The sequence below is a fragment of the Elephas maximus genome, chromosome 3 (assembly GCF_024166365.1).
Source record: "Elephas maximus indicus isolate mEleMax1 chromosome 3, mEleMax1 primary haplotype, whole genome shotgun sequence".
In the NCBI taxonomy this organism is placed as follows: domain Eukaryota; kingdom Metazoa; phylum Chordata; class Mammalia; order Proboscidea; family Elephantidae; genus Elephas; species Elephas maximus.
This window is the reverse complement of record NC_064821.1, coordinates 51713565-51740639: the sequence shown is the minus strand read 5'-3', so window position 1 is coordinate 51740639 and position 27075 is coordinate 51713565. Positions and strand designations below refer to the sequence as shown.

Genomic DNA, 27075 nt, shown 5'->3' with positions numbered 1-27075 from the left:
AACCCATTGCTGTCAGGTCGATTCCGACTCCTAGCCACCCTAGAAGACAGAGTAGAACTTCCCCATAGAGTTTCCAAGGAGTGGCTGTTGGATTTGAACTACTGACATTTTGGTTAGTGGTTAACCACCACACCACCAGGGCTCCATTGATCTCCATAGGTCTTAAAAAAGCTCAATGCTCAGTGCAGGCATTCTTTACTAGTTAAGCTAAACTATTGTTTGGTTTTGAAAAGACTTCAGGGGTATTTTTGTTTAAGGTTTAAAGATTATCTCAGGGCAATAGTTTCAGGGGTTCGTCCAGTCCCCATTGCTCCAGAACGTCTGGATGCCATGAGAATTTGAAATTCTGTTCTGCATTTCCCTCTGTTCTATGCCCTTAAGTAAAGGCGATTCTTGCCTTTCATTGGTCAAGAATGAACAGGTGAGGCATGGAGAATTTTTCCACACAAGCAAAGCTTTAGTGAAGAGGCTTGCAAGGGGAGATGAGGAGAGCCTAGGCAACGCTTACCTCCATCTCCCAGAACAAAGGATTTGCATGGGTTTTTAAAGGTTTTTGCGTGGAAAAGATTTATGTTTATTCATAGGTATAGGTGGGGTTTTCCAGAAAGTGGCCCATCTGGGTAGGGATATGTTTTTTCTAAGATGGCTTCAAGACGGCTCCAGTCCCGGGGGCTTCTAGGATTCATAGCAGGACTTAGTATGGGGTCATGTGCCTGCACAGTCTCTTGCTCCCCAAGTTCAATTCCCCAGCTATGACTGCAGCCCTCTGCTGCCCCTGGTGCAAGGTCATGTAGTGGTCAGAAGTGGGTGTTCTGCACATGTCCCTAGGGCTGGTTCCATCTAGTTGCTTCTGGAAAAAAAAAAAAAAACTGCTCTGAGGAGATCTGTGAGCTTTATCATTAAGTCACGTTGACTCATTGTTCTAGGATGTATTTGGTCTGTTGGTGATTTTTTGTCCCTTATCATCTATTTGCAGCTTTGGTTACATACAAGTTTAGAGCTGACCTCAGGGGCCTCTGGATTGCCTGTTTTACCTCTTTTTGTTAAGGATTCTTCTATAGAATCTTTGATCAAAACGTTCAGTAATTGTAGCCAGGCACCATCCAGTTGTTCTGGTCTCATGGCAAAGGGGGCAGTTGTTCATGGAGGCGATTAACCTCACATTCCATTTCCTCCTCCTATTACTGACTCTCCTTTCCTCTGTTGGAGGAAAATAGAGACCAATTATTGTAACTTGGATGGCTACTTGCAAGCTTTTAAGACCCCAGACACTATATACAATGAACTAGGAGGTAGAACACAAACCCTAGACACAATATTAGGCCAGTTAACTGGGATGGCTCTTGAAACCACGACTTTAAACCTCCAAATCAAAAAACCAAATCCCATGAGGTGTTTGGTTGTACATAAGCAGCCTCAGCAGCTACTCTTTTTTTTTTAATTGTTGTAAATATATCTATCCCACAACTTTTATCAAATCAACTTTTTACAAGTGTACAAATTACTGCCAGCAATTACATTAATGGGCTGTGCAACCCCACCCTTAATCAATGTGATTTTTCCATTACTGTAAACTGAAGCTCAGTACTCCATAAGCAATAGCCCCCTTCCCTCTTTACTGTCTCCCTCCCACCCCTAGTAACAATTAATAAACTTTGGTCTCTATACATTTGCCTGTTCTTATCTTTTTAGGTAAGTGAGGTCATACAATATTTATCCTTTTGTGACTGACTTATTTCACTCAACATAACGTCTGTCTTTAAGTTCCACCATATTGTAACATTATCAAGACTTCATTTCTCTTACTGGCTGAGTAGTATTCCATTGTTTATATATACCACATTTTGTTTTGTTTATCCATTCATCTATTGATGGGCATTTGGGTTGTTTCCACCTTTTTTGATATTCTGAATAGTGGTACAATGAACACTGGTGTACAACTATCTGTTTGAGTCTCTGCTTTCAAGTCTTTTGGGTATACACCTAGGAGTGAAATTGCTGGGTCACATGGTGGTTCGATTTTTAGTTTTTTGAGGAACTCGCCACACCGTTTTCCACAACAGCTTTTTGCATTCCCACCAGTGATAAAGGTTTCAATTTCCCCACATCCTTGCCAACATTTGTTATTATTTTTATTATTATTAATCGTAGTGAAACAGTTTCTCATTGTGGTTTTGAGTTGCATTTCTCTGATGGCTAATGACATTGAGCATTTTTCATGTGTTTTGTAGCCATTTTAATGTCCTCTTTGGTGAAATGTCTTTTCAAGTCCTTTGCCCATTTTTTGGTTGGATTATTTGTCTTTTTGTTGTTAAGTTGTTGAAGTTTTATATATATTTTGGTTATTAGATTCTTATTGGATATGTGGCCTCCAAACGTATTGTAGTCGGTAGCTTGGTCTTTTCACTTTTTTGGTAAAGTCTTTTGCAGAACAGAGGTTTTTAATTTTTATGAGGTCCTATTGATTTATTTTGTCTTTTGCTTTTGCTATATTAGATAATCCATTGTTAAAAGCTGGGAGAGGCAACCTTGCCCCTGCATTTTCTTCTAAGAATTTTATGATTTTAGTTTTCACATTTAGGTTTTAATCCATTTTTAATTTGTTTTTGTGTATGGTGTGAGGCATGGATCCTGTTTCCTTTTTATGCATGTGGAAAGTTTCCCAATACCATTTATTGAAGAATATTAAATAAAAATTAATGGTCATTTGTGCCAGGTGCAAAAACCTTTCTAAGAACAAATGAATCAAAATGGCCATTTGTACCAGATATTGACAGAACAATAGAGAATGTTCAAAGTGTTCTAACTATAAAAACCTTTTGAAAAGAACAACTTGACAGTTAAAAATGCTTTTGACTCACCATACCAGACTCAACCAATTCCCATCAGACAAGTGTATTTACAAAGCCAATGACAGAAAGACTCTGGCTTTGTAAGACCCTCCCTTCGATTAAAGACATATCTAAGATCCAATCAATATAGCTTCCTTAGTGGAAACCCCCTAACTGCCTTTAAAAACTCTGTTAACAAGCACCTTGCAACTTTCTGCAAGGATGCTTCCTGTCTTCGAACAGCTTCGTGCCTCAATAAACCCTATTAACTCTAATCAACTCATTGACCCTAATAAAATGACCTATGCATTTACTTTTCCAACACAGCAATTCCATTTCTAGTAGCAACAAGCACAACCAGCACCTAGAACTTCGTTTCTAAATACCATTCCCCACTAAAAGGAAAAATGGCTGATTCAGGGGCTTGGGCAGGAAAATTAGAAGATGAGTTTGGAACATGTTGCTGTGGCAGAAAATAGGGAAGTGTCTCCCAAAATGATGGAGGCAGGTCAGAAAGAAACATGACTCCAACTGGCCAAATTTGGGACAATTTGAACCTTACAATAAATAAGGACGGATTATAGCCCCCTGAATAAAATAGGAATTCATGCTGATAGAAGAAGAAAGAAAGGGAGAGAGGAAGAAGAAGAAGGAGAAGGAGGAGGAGGGTAGGAAGGAGAAGGAAAAGAAGGAGGAGAAAGAGAAGAAAGAAGAGAAAAGGAAGGAGGGAGGATATTCCTTACAGTGTAACATCAACTGATGGTTGCGAGGAGGAAAAAGAAACTGTGCAATGGAGAAGCCAGACAACACCTTGACCAGGTGATCAAACTTAACACTGCCAATGAGAGGCAGAGAGGCACGATGTATTTCTGAGTGTAATACCCTGAGAAGGAAACAATCATCTATGTCAGATTGCAGCAGGGAATACATAGCCTGAATCTAATAATGAAGACACTTCAGGCAAACATACATTGAGGAGCATTCTACAAAATGACTGGTCTGTATTCTTCAAAAATGTGGATATCATGAAAGACAAACAACTGTTGAGGAAGTGTTCCATGTTAAAGGAGACTAAAGAGACGTGGAAACTAGAAGCAATATGGGATTCTAGGCTGGGTCTTGTACTAGAGGAAAAAAAATTCTATAAATTATTGGGACAATTGACAAAATTGGAATATGGGTTGTAGATTAAATAGAATATTGTATCAATGCTAAATTTCCTGAAGTTGACAACTGCCCTGCAGTTATGTAAGAAAGTATCCTTATTCCTAGGAAATAAACAGTGAAATATTAGAGGATAAGGGAATGACATAGGTGACCTAGTTTTTTCCAATAAAAGCAGTTTATTCATGGATTACAGAGATTAACCTTTTGTCTTTTTTTTTTAATTTTTAACTTTTTTTCTGCCAGCACAACTTTCGCATTTGCAATTCAATGACATTGGCTATATTTTTCATATTGTGCCATCATTATTGCTATCATTTTCCAAAATATTCCGTCACCATTAACGTCAATTTATTGGCCCTCAAACAAAAACTCCCCCTTTTCCCCTCCCTCTCACCTCTGGAAACCATTAAAAATCTTTGGTTTCTATGTATTTGCTTATTTCATATAAGTGAGATCATAGAGTATCCTTTTACAACTGACTTATTTTGCTCAGCATGATGTTTTCAAGATTCATGCATGTTGTGGCACGTATCAGAACTTCATTTCTCTTTACAGCTGCATAATATTCCATTGCATTTTGTGTATTCATTCATCTGTTGGTGGACATTTCTATTGTTTCTGCCTTTTGGATTTTGTGAAAAGTGTCGTGATGAACATTGGTGAGCAGGCTTCTGTTTGCATTCCTGCCTTCACTTCTCCCAGGCATATAGTTAGGATTGGGATGGCTGGGTCATATGATAGTTCTGTGTTTAACTTTTCAAGGAACCATAAAACTGTTTTCCACAGTGGCTGTACCATTTTCCCTTCCCACTAGCAATGGATGAGAGTTCTATTTTTTTTTTCACAACAGTGCCAACACTCATTTCTGCTTTATTTATTTATTTTTAAATCATTGCCTTTCTAATGGGAGTGAGGTGATAACTCATTGTGGTTTTGATTTGCAACTCCCTATAGGGTTGCTGGAAACCCTGGTGGCATAGTTTTTAAGAGCCCATACTGCTAACCAAAAAAGTTCAGCATTTCGAATCCACCACATGCTCCTTGGAAACCCTATGGGGCAGTTCTACTCTGTTCTCTAGGGTCGCTATGAGTCAGAACCGACTCGATGGCAATGGGTTTAATGGCTAATGAAGAGCCCTGGTGGCTTAGTGGTGCTTGGCTGCTAACTGAGAGGCCAGTGATTCAAACTCACCAGCCTCCCTCCGAGGGAGAAAGATGTGGCAGTCTGCTTCCATAATGATTAAAGCCCTGGAAGCCCTATGGGGCAGTTTCTACTCTGTCCTATAGGGTCACTATGAGTCTGAATTGACTTGACGGCAATGAGTTTGGTTTTAGAATGGCTAAAGATGTTGAGCATCTTTTCATGTGCTTGTCGGCCATTTGAATATCCTTTTTGGTGAAATGTCTGTTCAAGTCCTTTGTCCGTTTTTTGATTGAGTTGATTGTCTTTTTGTCATTAAGTTGTAAAAGTTTTATATATATTTTAGACATTAGGCCCTTATCTGATATATGGTTCCCCAAAATCTTCTCCCAATCTGTAGGTTGTCTTTTCACTTTGGTGGTAAAGTCCTTTGATGTACGCAAGTATTTGATTTTTATTAAATACCTATCCATTTTGTCTTTTGCTGATGAAGGTTTTTTTTTTTCATATCTGATAATCTATCACTAAACACCTCACATGCATGCGAAAGCTGGACAATGAGAAAGGAAGATCAAAGAAGAGTTGGTGCCTTTCAGTTATGCTGTTGGCAAAGAATATTGGGTATACCATGTACTGCCGGAAGAATAAACAAATCTGTCTTGGAGGAAGTACAGCCAGAGTGCTCTTTGGAAGTGAGGATGGTGAGACTTCGTCTCACATACTTTGGACATGTTATCAGGAGGGGTCAGTCCGTGGAGAATGACATCATGCTTGGTAAAGTAGAGGGTCAACAAAAAAAGGGAAGACCCTAAACAAGATGGATTGACACAGTGGCTGCAACAATGGGCTCAAACATAACAATAATCCTGAGGATGGTAGAGGACCCAGCAGTGTTTCGTTCTGTGGCACATAGGGTTGCTGTGAGTCAGAACTGACTTGGCAGCACCTACCAACAACTACACTAAACGCAAGGTCCCACAGCCTCATTCCTTCATTTTCTTCTAACAGTTTTATGGTTTTAGTTTCCACATTTACGTCCTTGATCTCTTTTGAATTGGCTTTTGTATATGATCTGAGGCATTGCAACTTATTTTGAAAAAAATGAGAGAGAGAGAATGAAAACAAACGTGGCAAAATAGTTTATCTAGGTAAGGAGTGTATGTGGGAGTTCTCTGACTTATTCTCGCAACTGTTCCATAAGTTGGAAAGTATGTAAAAATAAGAAGTTTTTAAAATAGTATCTGGCACCTAGAAAGACCAAAGACAAGTGACAAATTGAGAGAAAATGTTTGCAATATATATCACAGATAAATGGCTAATGTCCCTAATATATAGAAACCTGATATATAAGTATACTGAAGTACATTGGGATTGGGGATGTCACATGGTGTGGGGTGGGAGCCCTGGTGGTGTAGCGTTAAGAGCTATGGCTGCTAACCAAAAGGCCAGCAGTTCAAATTCACCAGGCACTCCTCGGAAATCCTATGGGCAGTTCTGCTCTATCCTTTAGGGTCACTATGAGTCAGGATTGACTCGCCAGCACCAGGTTACACACTCACATGTGGTCTGTGTGGTCCCTACAGCCACCCAGTATGGCAGACTTTGCCCTTACATCCAGTTCACAGTTGGATCAATCAGCTGAATCCCTGCTTCCTGTGTGACCTGGAACAGAGACTTTGACCTCTCCTAACCTCTGTTTCTCCAGCTATAGAATAAGGAGAGGGAGCAGAGATTGAATTTTCCAGAGCAAGTGCTAAGAAGCCCTGGGGAGAAAAAGAGGGAAGAGAATCACGGGAGGGGCTCCGCAGTAGCAGCAGCAGATTTACCCAGGGCAGCTTGGAGTTTCTCTCTTACATACGGGGCATCTGCATTACATTATGTTCTGTAAAGTAGTCTGCTGCTAAAACAAAACGAAGCCAGATGAAACTCACATCCTACATGCCTCGAACTAATGGTCTTTCCATCCATTCCCAAAATCGTAGTTCTTCAGGGCTGACCGGGCCCTGGGTCAGTTCTAAGGGAAAGTCTCACTTAGACCCCATCCTGCCCTTTATGGGGCTCCCAATGAACGTTTCCTTTGCCCAGTTTGGGGGTGGGGAAGTGGAAGAATATGTCCCAGTCATGGAGATGACCATACCTAAAAGATAGCTCTCCATTCTCTGAGCTGAGTGACCCTTGAAAGACAACCTCCTCAGCCTGATGTGGCACCAAGACAGAAAGGGCACCAAGTACAAAGCAGAAATCCAGCCACTTGTCTGCAAAAGTTTTAGAGGTTGTCTTGTACAAGGAACCACCCTGGGGACCAGGGCCAGGCACTTGCTGCACACAGTTGTTTTTGTTGATGTTGTTAGGTGCCGTCAAATTCTTTCTGACTCATAGCAACCCTATATACAACAGAACGAAACACTGCCCAGCCCTGTCCCATCCTCACAATTGTTATGCTTCAGCCCATTGTGGCAGCCACTGTGTCAATCCATCATGTTGAGGGTCTTCCTCTTTTTCACTGACCCTCTGCTTTACCAAGCATGATGTCCTTCTCCAGAGACTGGATCCTCCTGATAACATGTCCAAAGTATATGAGACATAGTTTCACCATCCTAGCTTTTAAGGAGCATTCTGACTATACTTCTCCCAAGACAGATTTGTTCGTTCTTTTGACAGTTCATAGTATATTCAATATTCTTCACCAACACCATAATTCAAACGTGTCAATTCTTCTTTGGTCTTCCTTATTCGTTGTCCAGCTTTCACATGCATATGAGACAATTGAAAACACCATGGCTTGAGTCAGGCACACCTTAGTCTTCAAGGTGACATCTTTGCTTTTTAACTTAAAGAGGTCTTTTACAGGAGATTTACCCAATGCAATGTGTTGTTTGACTTCTTGACTACTGCTTCCATGTGTGTTGACTGTGGATTCAAGTGAAATGAAATCCTTGACGACTTCAATCTTTTTTCCATTTATCACGATGTTGCTTATTGGTCCAGTTGTGAGGGTTTTTGTTTTCTTTATGTTGAGGTGTAATCCATACTGAAGGCTGTGGTCTTTGATCGTCTTCAGTAAGTGCTTCAAGTCCTGTTCACTTCCAGCAAGGTTGTGTCATCTGCATAATGCAGGTTGTTAATGAGTCGTCCCCCAATCCTGATGCCCCATTCTTCTTCATATAGCCCAGCCTCTCAGATTATTTGTTCAGCATACAGATTGAATAAGTATGGTGAAGGATGCAACCTTGACACACACTTTTCCTGACTTTAAACGACGGAGTATCCCCTTGTTCTGTTTGAATGACCGCCTTTTGATCTATGTACAGGTTCCTCATGAGCATGATTAAGTGTTCTGGAATTCCCCTTCTTTGCGATGTTATCCGTAATTTGTTATGATCCACACAGTCAAATGCCTTTGCGTAGTCAGTAAAACACAGGTAAACATCTTTCTGATATTCCCTGTTTTCAGCCAAGATCCATCTAACATCAGCAGTAATTAATCTCTAACTGCACACGATTAAGAGTTTAATAACTGTTTGGCGGTGAAGAAGTCAAGTCCTGATGTGAACGATCTCCAGAGAGGTTCCATAGGCTCTCCCGCAAGAACGTGGAGGCACCACATCCGTCATCTAAGCCTCAGAGCTGCCCAGGATGTAGCATAGAGACAAAAGGAACAAGAGAAAGAACACCTGAGGTTTCTGAGATCTCAGAACCTGCCGGGGTGTCCTAACCGTTGTCTGTGGCTTAATTCCTTAGAAAAGATAGTATTGTTCCCATTTTATAGATGGGGGAATAGGTGGCACAGAGGGGTAGGGTGACTGCCTGAGGTGGCACAGCGGTACTGGCAGTGTGATGTGGTTAGAGCTGGAACCTGGTCCCTTAGCCTTCCTCCTCGGATTAGGTGCAGACACTGAGCCCAGAAGGGGGAGGCAGCTTCCACAGAGCGGGTAGCTCAGAGACAGAGGCAGGGCTGGGATCTGGGTTTCAGGCTCCAGAGCCTGTGCTCTTTTCCCTGATCCAGGAGGAGAGGGTGGGAGGGCAGAACTGCCGGAGGAGTGCAAGCCCGCCGAGCGATGACGTCGAAGAGTGGGGCGGGGCGGCGCTTGCTGGCCAGCGCGGCTGCAGGTGCGGCAGAGCCCGATAATTAGCCGCTGGAGCTGGAGACCGGCGTCGCCGCAGTACGACCCTCTCTGCCAAAGTCAGCGTTGTTGCCGCCCGATGGGGCGGCCTCAATGAAGTCAGACGCAGGGTGTCAATGCCCTTGAGGGGGGCGGCAGGGCAGCAGGGCGAGAACTTGATTTCGGCTGTGTGGGACCGTGCTCAGGAAAGCTGGGAAAAGCCACCGCTCTCCTCCAACACCCATCCCACCCAATTCTGCCCAGTCCGACCTCCAAGTACCTGCTGACTAAGAGGGAGAAGCAAGCAAGCAATCTTTTTTTTATTATTGAACTTTAGATGAAGGTTTACAGAACAAACTAGCTTCTCATCAAACAGTACACACATTGTTGTATGACATTGGTTAACAACCCCACCACATGTCAGCACTCTCCCCTCTCAGCCCTGGGCTCCCTATTACCAGCTGTCCTGTTCTCTCCTACCTTCCAGGCCCTGCCCCAGGCTGGTGCGCCCCTTTAGTCTTGTTTTGTGCCACCGGACTGTTTAATCTTTGGCTGAAGCATGAACCTCAGGAGTGGCTTCATTACTGAGCTGAAAGGGTGCCCAGGGGGCTACTCTCAGAGCTTCTCCAGTCTCTGTCATGCCAGCAAGTCTGGTCTTTCTTTTTGAATTAGAGTTTTTGTTCTACATTTTTCTCCAGCTCTGTCTGGGACCCTCTATTGTGATCCCTGTCAGAACAGTCAGTGATGGTAGCCCGGCATCATCTAGTTGTACTGGACTCAGTCTGGTGGAGGTCGTGGTAGATGTGGTCCATTAGTCCTTTGGACTAACCTTTCCCTTATGTCTTTAGTTTTCTTCATTCTTCCTTGCTCCCGAAGGGGTGATACCAGTGGAGTATCCTAGATGGCCGCTCACAGGCTTTTAAGACCCTAGACACTACACACCAAAGTAGAATGTAGAACATATTCTTTATAAACTCTGTAGCAAGCAGGCAATCTTGACCCTCACTCCACCACAGGTTGGCCAGTTTAGCAAATAGGAATACACGACATCTGGTTAAATTTGAATTTCAGGTAAACAACAGATACTCTTTTAGTATGAGTAAGCCCCAGCTGGAGCACAGAATTGGAGGTGCTGGTGTGCTCCTCACAGGTGTGCAGCAGGAAGTGTACAGGTACAGGAAGCCCCAGGACAGCAGCCCCCGGCAGATGCTTGTTAATGCCAGTCTAGGCAGAAGGAGAGGATGGGTTAAGTAGGGAACCCTAGAATGGGAAGGGCCAGGGGCCAAGCCTGTCCAGGGTCTGCTCCTACCTGCGAAGTCAGCTGCTGCCCCAGGATCAGCCTGTGTGGGCCACACAGCATCTCTCCAGGGACTCCTGTACCTGGCTTTTCTGTGTCCCTGGAACCCAAACTGGTCCTTTAGTTGGTGGGCCTGTGCCACCCAAATCAGGCTTAGCCTGGGCCAAGCCAGGTGGCCCGATCAGGCCTGTGGAGGTCAAGTGTAGCATCACTGTGGTCTTGCCCCCACCCCATAGGACACTGGGGGCAGACCCCAGCTCCCTGCTGAACTAGCAGCAACAGAGAATGATTGTCACATCTCATTTCCAGGTTGGTGGCTCTGAGCTGAGATGTGCCCTTAACCTTTCCTTCGCCAGGAAGGAGGTGAGTTGCCTGTGGGTTGAGCTACCACTGTCACCGCAACAGCCTTTACTGAGGGCTTACTATGTGCCAGGTACTATGCTCAGCATTTTACATAGACCGTATTAGTTTCCTATTGCTGCTGTAACAAGTTGCCACCAACTTAGTGGCTTAAAACAACACGAATTTATCTTACAGTTCTGATGACCCGAAGTTTGAAATCAGTTTCAATGGGCTAAAATCAAGGTGTTCCTTTTGGAGATGCTAGGAGAGAATCCATTTCCTTGCTATTTCTAGCTTCTAGATACCACCTGCAATCCTAGGCTGGTGGCCTCTTCCTTCATCTTCAAAACCAGCAGCGTGGCATCTTCTCTCCTCTCTGACCTCTGCTTCTATTCGTATGTCTTCTCTCAATGATTTTGATCCTTTTGCCTCCGTCTTATAAGGATCCTTGTGATTACATTGGGCCCAGCGAGATAATCCAGGATAACTCCCCATCTTGAGATTCTTAAGCACATTTGCAAAGTCCCTTTTACCATGTAAGGTTAACATAATCATAAATTCCAGGGATTAGGATTTGGACACCTTTGGGGGAATGTTACTGAGCCTGCCACATGTACCATCTAATTTAATCCTTGTACAGTAATGCTATGACATATGTGATATCATTACCCTCAATTAATAGAGCTGGAAAGTGTATGGCATACAGTAGGCACACTCAGTATTAAGTTCAGTGTCTTCTCTAAAATCTTCCACAATCCCCTTCACTGGGATGGCTCCTTCCTGGCCTGATGGGGCAGGTGGAGGCTCTGTCAGAGTGTTTAGCACTTAATTGTTTCCCCTGGAGTTACTCTGTCTTCTCAGCAATATCACAAATCCTTTGGTGTAGGGACCAACTCTCACACATATTTCTAATTATTTGGTTCTTTTCACACTGCCAAAGTCTTTTACAGACATCATTTTCTCACTTTTATTTATCTTCCAAGGATGCAGAGCACCATTATACCCAATTTGCAGAAGAGAAAAGTAAGGTTCAGGCTAGATAGTGTCAGTGCTTGAGAGGTGCTGGTTGGCTGCTGTCTTTCTCCCGACCCTTCCCTTCATGATGCCCAATGTGAGGGACCCTCTACACTCTTTGCAGTTCCCAGTCCTCTACTCAGCTCTTCACTTTGTTGGATTCTGTTGCCTCCCCTCTATTCTCAGTGAATCTTTGGATATTCCTCTTGTGGTATGCATGTGCACACACACACACACTGGCCCAGCCCCTAGAACCTCCTAACCCTTCCCCCTCTCCCATCCTCATCTGTAAAACACTCATCTTACCCACAGTTAACATCCTTCCCCTGCACACACAGCCACCAGACTCACCCCACCCCCTCTAGCACAGCTCCCTATACCTTCACAGATGACAATGAATTAATTTTTTTTCTAGTAGAAACCCTTTGCAGTCACCCTAGCAGTGATTAAGAGCTTCAGGTCTGGAATCAGACTGCCTGGATTGGAATCCGGGCTTCACCACTTGTCAATTGTGTGGCCTTAAGAAAGGTGATAAATTCCTCTGAGTTGTTTCTTCATCTGAAAAGTGGGAATATCAGTATTCTTTCCTACTTAACACTTGGCAACTGCTTTTTTTAGGCAAGAGTTGCTTAGGGGCCCAAGCTTCTTGCTGCCCTTCCCCCCATCTGTCATAACTTATCTTCCTTCCTGTACAGCCCTATACATTCACCCTGCTTCTTGTTAACATAAATTCTCTGGAAGGGTGTTGACATTAGTCATGCACACTTTAGGGGAGGTTTAAGCAGCTGTTTCTCTTCCCAGAGCCAATTTTTGGAGCCCTATTTCTGATTACAGGTGGCAAGTCCACCTGTGCTCCCATCTGCTAATGGGAATTAGGTAATGAATAATCATATGGAGGAGGAATTGGGGGGGACTCTCCATACACCTTGTCCCACCAAATAGATAACCATCCTTCCACCCATCACCTCTTTTTCCATCATGTGTCTTGGTTGGTGGAGGAGAGGAGGTGTTGGCAACTGGAGGACCAGCGATAGAAGGCATTCCTGGATGACTTCATCTCAGGGGCCTTGCCTCTCAAAATTCCAGCCGAATCAGCTCTACCCTTTAAGGGATAGAAGAAAGGTCAACATTCCAGAAGTTCCTTGTCATACCCAGGCATTTAATTAGATGATATTGGGGGGGTCAGCATCCCAGTGCTGTAAGGCTCGAGGGGAGTGGGAGTAAGACGGTGAGAAGGGGTCTTAGAGATCTCTTGCCCCTGCCCCGTGCAGGTCTTTCTGGGCGGGAAACCCCATGAGAACCAGACTTCATGAGTAGAGTTTGAGCAAAGTTCGAGGTCAGCACCACGGACAGCGGTCGGCGCTCCGGTACTCGCAGCCGGGCTGGGCGTAGGAACTCCGGCGAATTGCTGAGTTACAGGCGGGAGGGGAGGTGGGGGAGATGTCCGGTGTTTGGCGTTGTTCTCACTCTGAGTCACCGTGCTCCCCGCGCTAGCGTCGAACTTTAGGATGCTGGAGTTCTTCCTACCCTCTCCAGGAATGCTTGGGGGTGGAGAGCGGAGGAGATGGAGCCATGCCTTGGCCCTTGGATTTTTGCAGGAAAGAAAGAATCAGGAGAGACAAGGAACCTGTTGGTGTCCACCACGAGTTCCCGTCCGGGCCCTGCCCATTTCTGTACAAGGCCTGTCCTCCCCAGCCTCCACCCCCAGGGAGTACTAGTACCAGACCCTGAAGGGAGCATGCCTGGGCCCTGAGATCAGCGGGTCGGAATGCAGCTGATAAAGCACAGATAACCCAGGAGGGCAGGACAGACCCTGCTCCCAGCACGGGGATAAAAGGCTGTGGTTGCCCAGGAAGCCAGGAGAGCGCCTGTGGACCTCAACAGGTGGGACTGCAACCGGGGCTCTGAGCAGCCACAGCAGCAGTAACCCCCGCCTGGCTCTTCGACATGGACCAGACCGCGCTGACCCGGGCACTTCTGCTCCTCCTGTTCCTGCACCTGTCGCCTCCGGGAGGTCATTCCCACCCTCTAGGTGGCCCTGACCTGGACTTGGAACTGCCCGGGTTACAGGTGAGCACTGCGAAACTGTAGATACAGCCAGCTGGGAGAGTGTTCCTGTAGCAGCAAAGAACTGGTCCACACCTCTTGTTCCAAGGAATCCCCACCTTCCTGTGGGAGTTAGTGAAAAAGGAATCAGGAAGCAGTGAGACTGGGTGCTAGGACACCCTACCCAAGCAGTTGGTTCACATGTGCTCCATGGAGGGGGTGCTGAGGGAGTGGGGGTTACTGAGGCTCGGGCTCCCCACCCATCACAGAAGCTGTTGGACCATTTGCAGGACACGGTCTCTGAGGTGCAGACGGAGCCAGTGATCCTGGAGCCCGTCCAGCAGGGCCATAGCCCTGTCGAAGCCGGGGAGGCCCAGGAGGTCACGGTCTCTGAGGTGCAGACGGAGCCAGTGATCCTGGAGCCCCTCCAGCAGGGCCATGGCCCTGTCGAAGCCGGGGAGGCCCAGGAGGTATCCCCGATGGGTGTCCCCCAGCCTCAAATCCCTGAGGCCCAGGGGAGACTACCCAGCCCCAAGATGATGAGCGATTCTGGCTGCTTTGGGGGGAAGATGGACCGCATTGGCTTCCACAGCCGCCTGCGCTGCAATGGTGAGTCCCCAACTTAGCACTCAACAGGAATGCTGCACACCCACCCCATTCTTACACTGTCCACACTTCCATACACTTCTGGGTTTTTTGTTTCTGGGGGCCACCAAAAAACCCAAACCAAACCCGTTGCTGTAGAGTGGATTCTGACCCATAACAACCCTATGGGGGCCACAGTCTTTGCAAAAAGGGCACCTGGACACATCACTCCCTCTTGCTGAGACCTTAGGGTCAAGGGGTGCCTTTCTAGAAATATTAAATACGGGCACCATTCATTGCCATCCTCATGAGCCCCACCCACCTCTCATCATCTCTCTTACCAAAAGGGGCAGAATTAACTTAGAGTGGACCCCATTCATTGTCTGGCAGCCCCTATCTGGAAGGGCCCCAGATATCCTTTCTCCTGGTTTTCTCAGGGCTACTATTACACCCACTTTACAGATGAAGAAAATGAGGCCCACCCACAGAGATCAATTGTTCCAAGGCTTCAAACATCAAAATCAGCCAAGGGCTGGGGGTGGGTGGCAGGGACGGGACATGGTGAGGGGACACTCAGATCCTGCCTCAGTCTTCTAGCCTAAAGATATAATCACTCTCTCTCTTCTCCCCACAGTGCTGGGGAGCCCTTAAGAGGAAGTCCTGGCCTCAGGCATCTGCCTCTGATCCTCCAGCTGGTCTTTCCCCAACCCTGTGATCCCCTTCAATGACTCCTATTTATTTATCTTTATTTATTTGGTTATTTTACAAAGATGGTTTCTTACTTTTGAGCACACGATTTCCATGGAGAAATAAAGTCAACATTATAGTGTTATCTTTTGAAACTAATTTGTCTCTGGGCATTAAAAGAATAATTTCCAAAAAACAGAACAAAACCCTGTGTTTTCTTGAAGGCGTCTTGATGGTGAGGTGGGGACACTAGCCTTAAGGGCTGGTTAAGCTGGGTGGGAGGGTGTCTTTCTTTAAGGGTTTTTCACGCTCTGAAATGTCTACAAACATCTCAAGCACTTGAGACACTTGGCAGAAACTGCTTTTCAAAGCAGGGCCGTTTCTTCCTGGGAGAGAAATGGGCACGACAGATTCACACAACAGAGTCACACAAGTGAGGGTGTATGTCCGCAAGTCTGCCCCACTAGTCAGCCCTTTGCCCGGAGTTCCACCATTAGAGGTACTCTCCTTGGTGACTGTTGTTTCCAGAAGGTCTAAGCTAAAATGGCAGAGATTGGGAACAATGTGTGTGTGTGTGTGTGTGTGTGTGCGTGTGCGTGCGTGCGTATGCACATGGTCACGCCCAATGTATTGGCTCATTTGGGGTGATCCCTCCATCCAGCCCCAAACCTCAGCTTGAAGACTTTGCTTCCTGAAGTCATCTTGGAAAAGACCCTTCAAAACCCCAAGTTCATAGTAGTTTCATTCCAAGTCCACGTGGTTAAAGGTGTCTGACAAGAGGCCCAGCTTTTCAGGGTACCCCTTCTCTGGGGTTCACATGCTCTCTTCCTCCCCACCCCAAGAAGAGAACTTCTCATTCTAATGCAGAAAAGTAGGCCATCACCAGGGTCTACCTGTGTTGTCTTAATCAGCAGGGAGTTCTGGTGGGGGTCAGTGGCCTTCTCTATGGGTCCCTTTCCAGTGCACCCTGCATTCCATGCCTCTGGTCCCCCTCCCCACAACCTCTTGCATGCTTTCATGTTGTTCCCTTTTCCCAGAATGCTTCCTTTGATCCTAACTCAGCAGAGGGGAAAAGTATCATGGGGTCAGGACCATTATTATCCCCATTTTCTGGATGATAAAACTGAGACTCAGACAAATAAAGCACCCTGCCGAGGGCATGCAGCTACTGAGTCTTGGCACTGGGATTTGAACTTTCTTCACACTCTCCAGCCTTAAACTGCACCCCATGCCCTTTCTGGTGGGTTCTTGTGTTATTTTTCTTTTCAACCCAGAGCACATCAGAGATTACAGGTATTTAACAAGGTCAAATTAAGATTTAAAACAATGAGGTTTTACTAAAGTACCACGACTACCACGACCTCCACCAGACTGAGCCCAGAACAACTAGAAGTTGCCTGGGTACCACCATGGACTGCTTTGGCAGGAATCACGATACAGGGTCCTGGACAGAGCCAGAGAAAAATGTAGAACAAAAATTCAAATTCACATACACGTAAAGACCAGGCTTGCTGGTCTAACAGAGACCGGAGAAACTGCAAGAGTGTGGTCCCTGGACACACTTTTAACTCAGTACTGAAGTCACTCCTGAGGTTCGCCCTTCAGCCAAATATCAGGCAGGTCTACAGAGCGAGCCAACAATAACACACATGAGGAACATGCTTCATGGTTTAATCACATATTCAAGACTAATGGACATACCAGCTGCAAAGCAAAGACGAGAAGGCAGGAAGGGCCAGGAAAACTGTATGCATGGAAGCTGGGGTGGAGAAGGGGAGAGTGTTGACATACCACGGGGTTGGCAACCTATGTCACAAAACAATTTCCATATTAATAAGTTTAATGAGAAAATAATTTGCTCTGTAAACTTTTACCTAAATCACAATAAAAGAAAAAAAATACAGTTGAAAAAAAAAAAAAAGAAGTTTTAGGAGCAACTTATTTTCCAACAAAACTGTGAACCGTCTTTGCCTAATGTTTCTGGCCTGGGGAGGGCAATGAGTAATTAGGATGGTTAGCATTTATAAAAGCCTCATTATGCACTAGGCAGAGCTCCAAGTACTTTACTTGTTTTAACTCATATGTTCCCCACAACAACTCTATGAGTAAGAATGCTTATTAACTCCATTTTACAGATGGGAAAACTGAGGCTCAGGGAGGTTACACAACTTGCTTAGGGTTATACAGTTAGTAAGTGGTAGAGTCAGGATTCGAACCCATTCAGCCCGGCCCTAGCACTCAGGCCCCTAACCACTGCTACACCTGGCTTCTCCCAAGTCAGTGAATTATGCTTGTGGGTGGAATGGAAGGTCCCCCTCCTAACAGCATTACTCAAAACCTCAAGTTTAATAGTATTTTCCACATTTGGAGCCACTGCCTGCTGACAGTCTTTCCCCTCTGCTTAGGTGATGGAGGTAGATCCTTCCCAGAACACCCACTCATTCCCCAAACCCAGCCAGTGCTGCAGAGTTCTTCTAGGCTGAGTCCGGCTCCGCGAGCAAAGGTCCAAGAAAGAAGGCTACAAAGTGACCTGTGAAGGAAACAAATCTGACTGCTGGGGGCTGGGTAGTGGATGGCCCGAAGTACCCAGTGAAGTGACATCTAATCGAGCTCCCTACCATTTGTGAGGAGTTGGCGTTTAAATACCCCAGCTCCCTCAGTCTGCTGGTGGTATGTGTTTTACTCCAGTTCCCAGAATTCCTGTGGGAGATTGAGCTCCAGTTGCTCAGGGTGGTAACTGATTTCCTTCTCTCCCTGTATTGCTTCTCCACTCTCTTGCCCATGTTTCCTGGAATTGTCTCCAAAATAAACTACACTTGAATAAGTGCGTTTGCCTCAGGTTCTGCGGAACCCAAACTACAACACTCCCAAATGATTAAACCATCTCACAGTGCCCGGCTTTGATGACTTGAGTCCTTGGAATCTTTTTTTTTTTTTAGATTGATAAGAATTTATTCATGAAATACTAGAAATACAAAGTGTGCTATTGTACCTAACACATCAACACATAAAGGCAAAGTGCAATAAAAAAATTAATCCTTTAGTATTCACCCCAGTTCAAAGCTGCAGAATTGCTGTAACGTTACATAAAATAAACATTTATTACAAATACAGATTTCATTCATACACAATTATACAGTTCATTTAGAAGACATCATTGCAATAAACCATAATTACACCTACTTAAAAGAAATGTTCTCTAGTATTTTTCATTTAAGCTATCACTTAAATTTTATCATATAAGCAAAGATGTCACCTTGAGGACCAAGGTATGGCCAGCCCAAGCCATGACACTTCCAATCACCTCACATGCATGTAAAAGCTGGACAATGAATAAGAAAGACCAAAGAAGAATTGATGCCCCTGAATTATGGTGCTGGAAAAGAATATCGAACATACTATGGACTGCCAGAAGAACAAACAAGCCTGTCTTAGAAGTACAGCCACAATGCCCCTCAGAAGTGACGATGGTGAGACTTCATCTCAGGACTTTGGACACGACATCAGGAGGGACCAGTCTCTGGAGAAGGACATCATGCCTGGAAAGGTAGAGTGTTATTGAAAAAGAAGAAGAGCCTGGACGACATGTTGTTGTTATTGTTAGGTGCCATCAAGTTGGTTCCGATTCATAGCGACACTACATACAATAGAACAAAAGATTGCCTGGTCCTGCACCACCCTCACAATTCTTGTTATGCTTGAGCCCATTGTTGCAGCCACCATGTCAATCCATCTTGTAGAGGGTCTTCCTCTTTTTCACTGGCCCTCTACTTTACCAAGCATGATGTCCTTCTCCAGGGACTGATCCCTCCTCATAATGTGCCCAAAGTATGTGAGACATAGTCTCCATCCTTGCTTCTAAGGAGCATTCTGGTCGTATTTCTTCCAAGACAGATTTGTTCATCCTTTTGGGAGTCTATGGTATATTCAATATTCTTCGCCAACGCTACAACTCAAAGGCGTCAATTCTTCTTTGGTCTTCCTTATTCCTTGTCCAGCTTTTGCATGCATACGAGACAATTGAAAACACCATGGCTTGGGTCAAGTGCACCTTAGTCTTCAAGGTGACATTTTTGCTTTTCAACACTTTAAAGAGGTCTTTTGCAGCTGGTTTGCCCAATGCAACGCATCTTTTGATTTCTTGACTACTGCTTCCATGGGTGTTGACTGTGGACCCAAGTGAAATCCTTGACAGCTTCAGACTTTTCTCTGTTTATCATGATGTTGCTTATTGTTCCACTTGTGAGGACTTTTGTTTTCTTTATGTTGAGGTGTAATCCATACTGAAGGCTGTGGTCTTTGATCCTCATCAGTAAGTGCTTCAAGTTCTCTTCACTTTCAGCAAGCAAGGCTGTGTCATCCGCATATTCCAGATTGTTAATGAATGTGCCTCCAATCCTGATGCCCCGTTCTTCTTCATATAGTCCAGCTTCTCGGGTTATTTGTTCAGCATACAGATCGAATTAAGTATGGTGAAAGGGTACAACCCTGACACACAACTTTGCTGACTTTAAGTGTTCTTTCCAGAACACTTGATTGTGCTCATGAGGAAAGTATACATAGATCAAGAAGGAGTTGTTTGAACGGAACAAGAGGATATTTCACGGTTCAAAATCAGGAAAGGTGGACAAGAGAGACTGACACAATAGCTGCAACAATGGGCCCAAATATAGCAACAATTGTGAGGATGGCAGTATTTTGTTCTGTTGCACATAGGTCCCGGTGATTTGGAACCAACTCGATGGCAATCAACTTGGAATCTTTCTTGACTTCATTCTCTCGGTGGACCTTCCCAAGCAGGCACCACCTCCACTCTTACCTTCCTTCATAGCATCTCCTTCCCTTCTCTTCCTGGTTCAGCCCCTCATCACTTATGCTGATATGGGTACACCACTTCCTACTTCCTAGCTGACCTTTCTATCCAGACTCCCCTAATCCTTTTCTTCCTGCATCAGTGGAGAGATCAGAATATTCATGCTTCAGCCAGAGAGTGATTTCCACTTCTGCTGGGGACCGAGGGAGGGCAAGGTGCAGTAGTGGGTCTGTACCTGGTTGAAGGAGGGGAGGGGAGGCACTGAAGGCAAACTTGTTGGTTCAGTTATTCACAAAACATGTTCTGAAAACATGTTCTGGAGTCTGTGCTAGATGCTGGGTGCCGTAGTGTCCTGAAGTTGATTCATGCTCAACCTCATATCTGCTTGGCCCGCCTATACCTCTGACTCCCAGGAAATACAGCTTTAACAACAGCTGGTATGGTTCCCGTGACTTCGAAGCCCTGGTGGCTGCCACTACCCTCCTCCCTTGGTACTACCACCATATGTTCCCAGGAGCAGCTCCAACTGGCAAGGAGAGATGGAACCTGAGGACCAGACCTTGGATCCTTGCTGACTGTTGGTTGAAGACCTCAGTTCCTTGCCACATAAGGCAGCTCACAATGTGGCAACTGACCTCTTAGATGGAGTGAGAAAGCATGTGCACAAAAGAGAGACGGACAGACAGGGAGATGGGGCAATGATGGAAGCCATAGTCTCATCGTCACCTAAAGTCAGAAGTGACATCCCATGACTTTTGTTCTATTCTATTCACAACTAAATGAAACAATCCCAGTCCTGCACCATCCCCATGATCAGTTGTGGATTGGACCATTGTGATCCACAGGGTTTTCACTGGCTGATTTTCAGAGGTAGATTGCCAAGCCTGTCTTCCTAGTCTATCTTAGTCTGGAAGCTCTGTTGAAACCTATTCAGCACCATAGCAACATGCAAGCCTCCACTGAGAGACAGGTGGTGGCTGCACATGAGGTGCATTGGCTGAGAATCAAACCTCCAACATGGCAGGTAAGAATTCTACCACTGAACTACCAATGCCTTCTTACCTTGAATTGGAACCCCTATAAAGCTGCAGTAAGTGAGCTTTTGCCTTGGGCTTTGTTTCCTAGGGAAGGTGGGCAGTGAACCAGGCTGAATCACTGCTCTCATGGTAGTCACTATCCAGCTGAGGAAGTAGCTTTCTCTATTTCCTTGTTCTACTTTGGGACCTGCCCTGGGCTTCCAGTCCCCAGTGAGTCCATATTGTATGCAAGAAAAAGAACAGCACCTTCAAACTCAGAAACAACCGTCCCTAAGTATGCAACGGCGTCCTAACAGTTTCTCCCAACTGGGGCTTCTGCTTTAGACTATCTGGGTCTGACAGAATCATGTTATGACTGAGATGGGTTTTTCCTGCTAGTTCTGCCCACGTGTGCTCCCTGCAGCAGCCCCCACATTCCCATGGAAGGTTGTGAGACCAAGCTCTGGTCTAGCAACTGGAGACGCCCAGACTCTGGGTTCTCCTACCCATCCGCACTGCTCATTCTCTCATTTGACTAAGACAACTTCTTGCCTGTGATAAAGAAATAAACACTTGCGATTTTTCAGCTAGAGAGGTAGGGGTGGAGGGTGGATCTGATTTTTTGCGTCTTTTGCTTTTTTCTCTCTCTCACTCCTACAGACTGGCTTCCAAACACCCCTTCCTCCACCTCTCCACACACACCCCGAAGTTGAGCAGGGCATGGAAGTGAAGAGAAATGTTATGTCAAGCCATTTTCCATTTCAGGCTGAAATCAAAAGCTTTAATGGGGATATCAGTGCTTTTGAGGATTTTCTGTTTTCGCTGGGCCCTGGGAGGTGGTAGTCCTGGCTCTATGAAAGCCCTCAGGGCAGGAAGCCTGAATGTCCTTTGTCTTAGAAAAAAATAATAATAATAAAACTTACACACACACAAACACAAATTTGACTAGCAGAAGAAACTCAACAAATGATGCTTGTGTCCCACTCTAGTTTCACTCTGGGAGCAGAAAAGTGACTGCAATAAAAGGAAGCGAGCAAATTCCGAAATTGTCTTTCTGGAATCTTGGATGAGATTCTACTTCACCTTGGGCCACCTACAGTCTCCTACAGGCTTCAGAAATGACTCAGGGTAGAGCAGCCACGTGGCCCTCAGAGGCCGAGCCATCAAGAAGGGGCCACCTGCCTTGATGCAGGCCTCGAAGTCTTCCTCCATCAAAGGCCTATCTCAAAGGGCATCTCCAGGAGACAGGCTGTGTGACGCACGCGGCATCAGCTCCCCCCAGCGTGGCTGCAGGCTGGATCCTCTCTGCTAATAATAACTTCCAGCCGAGCAATTATGCTGTGAGCACATTTCGGGGACGCATCAGGGTATGGGGGTGTTTAGTTCCCAGAGCTCCTACTCAGAACTGTGGCCCATTTCAGATGCCAAGTTGAGTTTGACTGACCCAGATAAGTTACCCAAACCCCCAAGCTTTCTGAAGAGGATCCCTTTTTCCTTCCGTCTTACAATAAAATCACTCTGCACACCTGTGGGGACCTCTGGCCACCAACTGCCCTAATGCCCTGTCTTCTCATGGTGTAACAGCCTCTCTGCCTGGTTGGTCACAGAGTAAGTGCAGCTGCAGAAGGATTTGGCCAGGACAGAGCTGGTTGTTCAACATACATTTTCTGAATTTCCATGTTGTCATTAGTTGCCATTGAGTCAGCTCCCATTCATGGCGACCTTACATATTGCCTGGTTCTGCACCATCTTAATGATCGTTGGTATGTTTGAGTCCATTATTGAGATTATTCTCTCACTCCATCTCATTGAGGGTTTCTCTTGTTTTCATTGGCCTTGTTCTTCATCAAGTAGATGTCCTTTTCTAGTGATTGGTCTTTCCTGATGACATGTCCAAAGTAAGTGAGTTGAAGTCTTGTTATTCTAGCTCCTAAGGAGCATTCTGGTTGGTATTAGGTGTGTAAACAGATTATGGGGACTGGATGAGCCCTTTCTTTAAGAAAATCCAAATGGGGAGAGCAGCCAAACACAGAGAGATTTGTCCCACACACAAAGCTACAAGCCCAGCTGCAGTAGGAGGCAAGAGATGTTCAGGGTAATGGGAGAGATCAAGTGTGGGGGGAGGCATTTAATCAGGAAATGCACCCAAGGGCTTGTTAATGAGCCGCCATGTGAAATGGGTTAAGATCATGGGCTTAAGTATCAAACCTGGGGCTCAAGTCCTGGTTCTGCCAATTGGGCAAATGACATGGCCTTGGGCGAGTGACATAATCTCTCCAAGTCTCAGTTCTGGCTCTCTGCAAATGGGAACAATACTACCCACCTCCTGGGAGCGGTGAGGAAAATCAAGTAATTCACATCAAGCTCTCAGCAGAGTGCCAGCTCATTGTAACTGATCAATAAAAGACCATCATTACTACCCCCTTGCAATTATATAGCATCTCACACTTCACACAGTGCTGGCTCTATTGAGCCTCACAACTGCCCTGTGAAGTGGGCAGGACAGCTTTTTATATTTTTCTCATAGATGAGGAAATGGGGGTCCCAAAAACTTATGCAACTGGTTTGTTTTTGGGCTACAATGCAGGTTTCTCAACCTTTCAGTTTTAGTATTTTTTCTTCCAGTATGCATTGCCAGCTGTCTGTCAGTGTGTTGTACAACGGTGACTTGCATATTGCTATGCTAAGCTTGTTTACAAGCTATGTCGCTGGTATTTTAAATATCAGCCTAGTCATCCATGGCAGACAGGTTTCAGTGGAGCTTCCAGACTAAGAGGGTGGGAAGAAAGACCTGGTCATCTATGTCCAAAAATGAGCCAATGAAAACCCCATGGACAACAGGATATTGTCCAATATAGTGCTGGAAGATGAGCCCCTAGACTGGAAGGCACCCAAAATATACAGTGGCTACAACAATGGACTCAGCTATACCAACGATCATCAAGATGGGGCAGGAATGGGCAATGTTTCTTTCTGTTGTGCATGGGGTCGCCATGAGACGGAGCCAACTCTATGACAGCTAACAACAGCAACATGCGTTGCATTGAATGGTATACTAAAGTCGAGTTCAGCACTTAGAATGTGGGGGCCACTCATTAAATGTGGACAGACTCGCTGCCTATTATTTGTCCTTGGGGTTCAGGAAAATTGAGGCCTTAAGTGGTTCAGTCACTTGGCTGGCCCTGGAGAAGGACATGGTGGGTTTTAACGGAAACTGTGTACATCAGGTTTGCCTCCCACCTCATTGTATCCAGCCATCAAAGCTTTCATGGGAAGGGTGGGGGGCCATTACAAGCATCAAACTCAACAAGTCTGAGCTTCTATAAACAGTGAGGTGAAGAAATAAAAACACCGGCATCTTCTAAGTGCCTACCTCCCTGGACACCTTGGATGGGATCATGGGGGATGGGAAGGAGACAGAGTTTGGAAGAGGAATGACTGATTCCCCCAGCTTTTCTTGGTGTTTGTATTTGGGAGCTGAATTCTTGAGACGTTCATCACATTTGGTTCCTGGCTGATTTAATACTCTAAAAAATAGCTCCCTCTTCACCTGACTGCTGAGAGTGACTATCAGAAGTGTGGGCGGTCTTGTCTCAAACAGAGGCAGGAGGTCTGCCACGCTTGCTCATGAGTCAGGTGTGAGGCCAGCCTGAGCATCTGGGCTGATTTGTCCTGAGCTGCCGGCTGCCTGCCATTTCCTCCTGTCCCGCCCTTATTTGGAGCCGCTGCCAGCGGAACCACAAACCAACTGGGGGAGCTGGGCGCCGGCCAACCGCCACCCTTCACTTCCCTGCATGGGTCCTGTTGCTGAGGAGAAAGAATCCTGAGGCATCACTGTGAGATAACCAAGGACTCTTTTTTGCTCTTCTCACACCTTTGAAGTGGGAGCCTCTTGAAGCCAATCAGCAAGAATGTGGCTCTTGTAGCCGAGGGTCTGGGGGGTTGCTGGGGCTGCTCAAGGCAGAGGGGCTGGGACAAGCTCTGCTGGGCTGATAACTTTAAAAGGGCATCTTCTGCTGGCTCCTCACTCAGCTGCTTTATCGCTGCAAGTGACAGAATGGGGAGGGTTCCATCCCTCTTGTGCTCTCGGAGAGCTGGGGGGGCTATAAAAGGAGGCGGCTCAGGGCAGCTGGTAGGCAGAGACGGACGAAGACCACGAGAAGGAACCCAGAGAGGAAGGAGAAGACGCAGCAAGCACCAGACCAGCTCTTGGCCAACGCCAGCATGGGCTCCTTCTCCACCATCACTGTGTGCTTCCTCCTTTTCCTGGCATTTCAACTCCCAGGTCAAATCAGAGCGAACCCTGTGTACACCTCCGTGTCCAATGCAGACCTGATGGATTTCAAGGTAGGGCCAAGAAAGGGGGCTTAGCCTGGGACCAAGGGGCTTTCTGATACTGTGCCTATTTCTGGTGATTTTCTCCGAGCCCATGAGAACTTTCCCTTTCCCTGTATTTTCCTTTTGTAAAGAATTTGCTGGACCATTTGGAGGACAAGATGCCTTTAGAAGATGAGGTCGTGCCCCCGCAAGTACTAAACGAGCAGAATGATGAGGCTGGGGTGGCTGTCAACCCCCTGCCTGAGGTGCCTCCCTGGACCAGGGAGGTCAGCCCAGCTCAGCGAGATGGGGGTGCTCTTGGGAGGGGCCCCTGGGACTCCTCCGAAAGATCTGCCCTCCTGAAAAACAAGCTGAGGGCACTACTCACTGCCCCTCGGAGCCTGCGGAGGTCCAGCTGCTTCGGGGGCAGGATTGACAGGATTGGATCCCAGAGTGGCCTCGGCTGCAACAGTTTCCGGGTAAGAGGAGTGGGGGTAGAAATGGGGTGGGGAGGAAAGAGATTGTGGCTTTGTTGAAGCTGAAACCTTGTCAAAGAACACAACCAGGGGACACTTTCAGCAGGAAAGGAGCCAGCATAAAGGCTTGTTCCCTTTGAAATTTCTGCCCTAACTTGGTGGGTGGCCCTTCAGGACAAATGCCATCATCCTCAGCTACTGCCACTACCCTTTTCTCCATTGCTGTCAAGTGGATTTTGACTCATAGCAACCCTATAGGACAGAGTATAACTGTCCTATAGGGTTTCCAAGGCTGTAAATCTTTATGGAAGCAGGCTTTCCCTCGCAGTGGCTGGTGAGTTCGAACTGCCGACCTTTCAGTTATCAGCCAAGTGCTTAACCACGGCACCACCAGGGCTCATTCCTACTGCCACTAGCACAGAGAAATTAAAATGTTCATAGGCCCAAGTCATCTTTGTACTGCTGATTGGCATTCATGTTCCTTCCCAGAATTGCAAGATTCCAAAAGATCAAGTGAAATTGACAAGGGCTGCCCTCACTAGCTGCTAATGAGTAACTTGTTTACCAGTTCTTGAAACTCAGAGAGTCATCAGGGTGAGCATGGGAGCTGGTAGAAGTAACTGGTCAGAGGTCTAGTTCAGAGATGTAGCACTGTCATCCAAAGCTGACTTTTCCTGTAGAGCTGGTCACTGAGCCCAACATGTCTGTGTTCTTTTTGTAGTACCGAAGATAATGGCCAGGGAAGAAAAGGTGGCCCAGACCCAGGCAGACTCCGAGACCCTCACCCCCTGGGATCTCTCACTCAACCTTGTCCTACCCCATGGCCATCGAGTTGACGAGCACCTGTTCCAGCAGCAGCTTCTGGTCAACGTTTCTCATATTTTATGCTAACTGTAGATAAAATGGGTTAATTGTGTCTTCCCCCGCCTCTCCTACCCCCATGCCATTAACTTTTAGGATACACCCCACCTGCTACTGAAAGCGGTTTGAAAATGAATAAATGTCAGCACCATGGACAGAAGCCAATGGCTTGGGTTGGTGTGATTTCTTTCGTTTCCAGGGGAAGAGAATCCAGCCCAATTTACCTTGTCAAAGGAGCCCTGGTGGTGCTGTGGTTAAGCGTATGGCTGCTAACTGAAAAATCAGCAGTTGGTGGTTCGAACCCACCAACTTCTCTGAGGGAGAAAGATGTGGCAGTCTGCTTCCATAAAGATTACAGCCTTGGGAACCTTATGTGGAC

General features: G+C 46.0%; 2 protein-coding genes across 2 annotated transcripts; both read left to right on the top strand.

Moving 5' to 3' along the window:
- Positions 1-13842: 13842 nt before the first annotated feature.
- NPPB (natriuretic peptide B) lies at positions 13843-15177 on the top strand. Its single transcript, XM_049875507.1, has 4 exons — positions 13843-13965; positions 14211-14321; positions 14412-14550; positions 15161-15177. Exons 1-4 carry the CDS (start codon positions 13843-13845, stop codon positions 15175-15177), a joined length of 390 nt encoding a protein of 129 aa, XP_049731464.1.
- Positions 15178-25044: 9867 nt separating this feature from the next.
- NPPA (natriuretic peptide A) lies at positions 25045-26851 on the top strand. The gene is made up of 3 exons (XM_049875876.1): positions 25045-25389; positions 25512-25838; positions 26557-26851. Exons 1-3 carry the CDS (start codon positions 25267-25269, stop codon positions 26566-26568), a joined length of 462 nt encoding a protein of 153 aa, XP_049731833.1. The 5' UTR covers positions 25045-25266; the 3' UTR covers positions 26569-26851.
- The last annotated feature ends 224 nt before the right edge of the window (positions 26852-27075 follow it).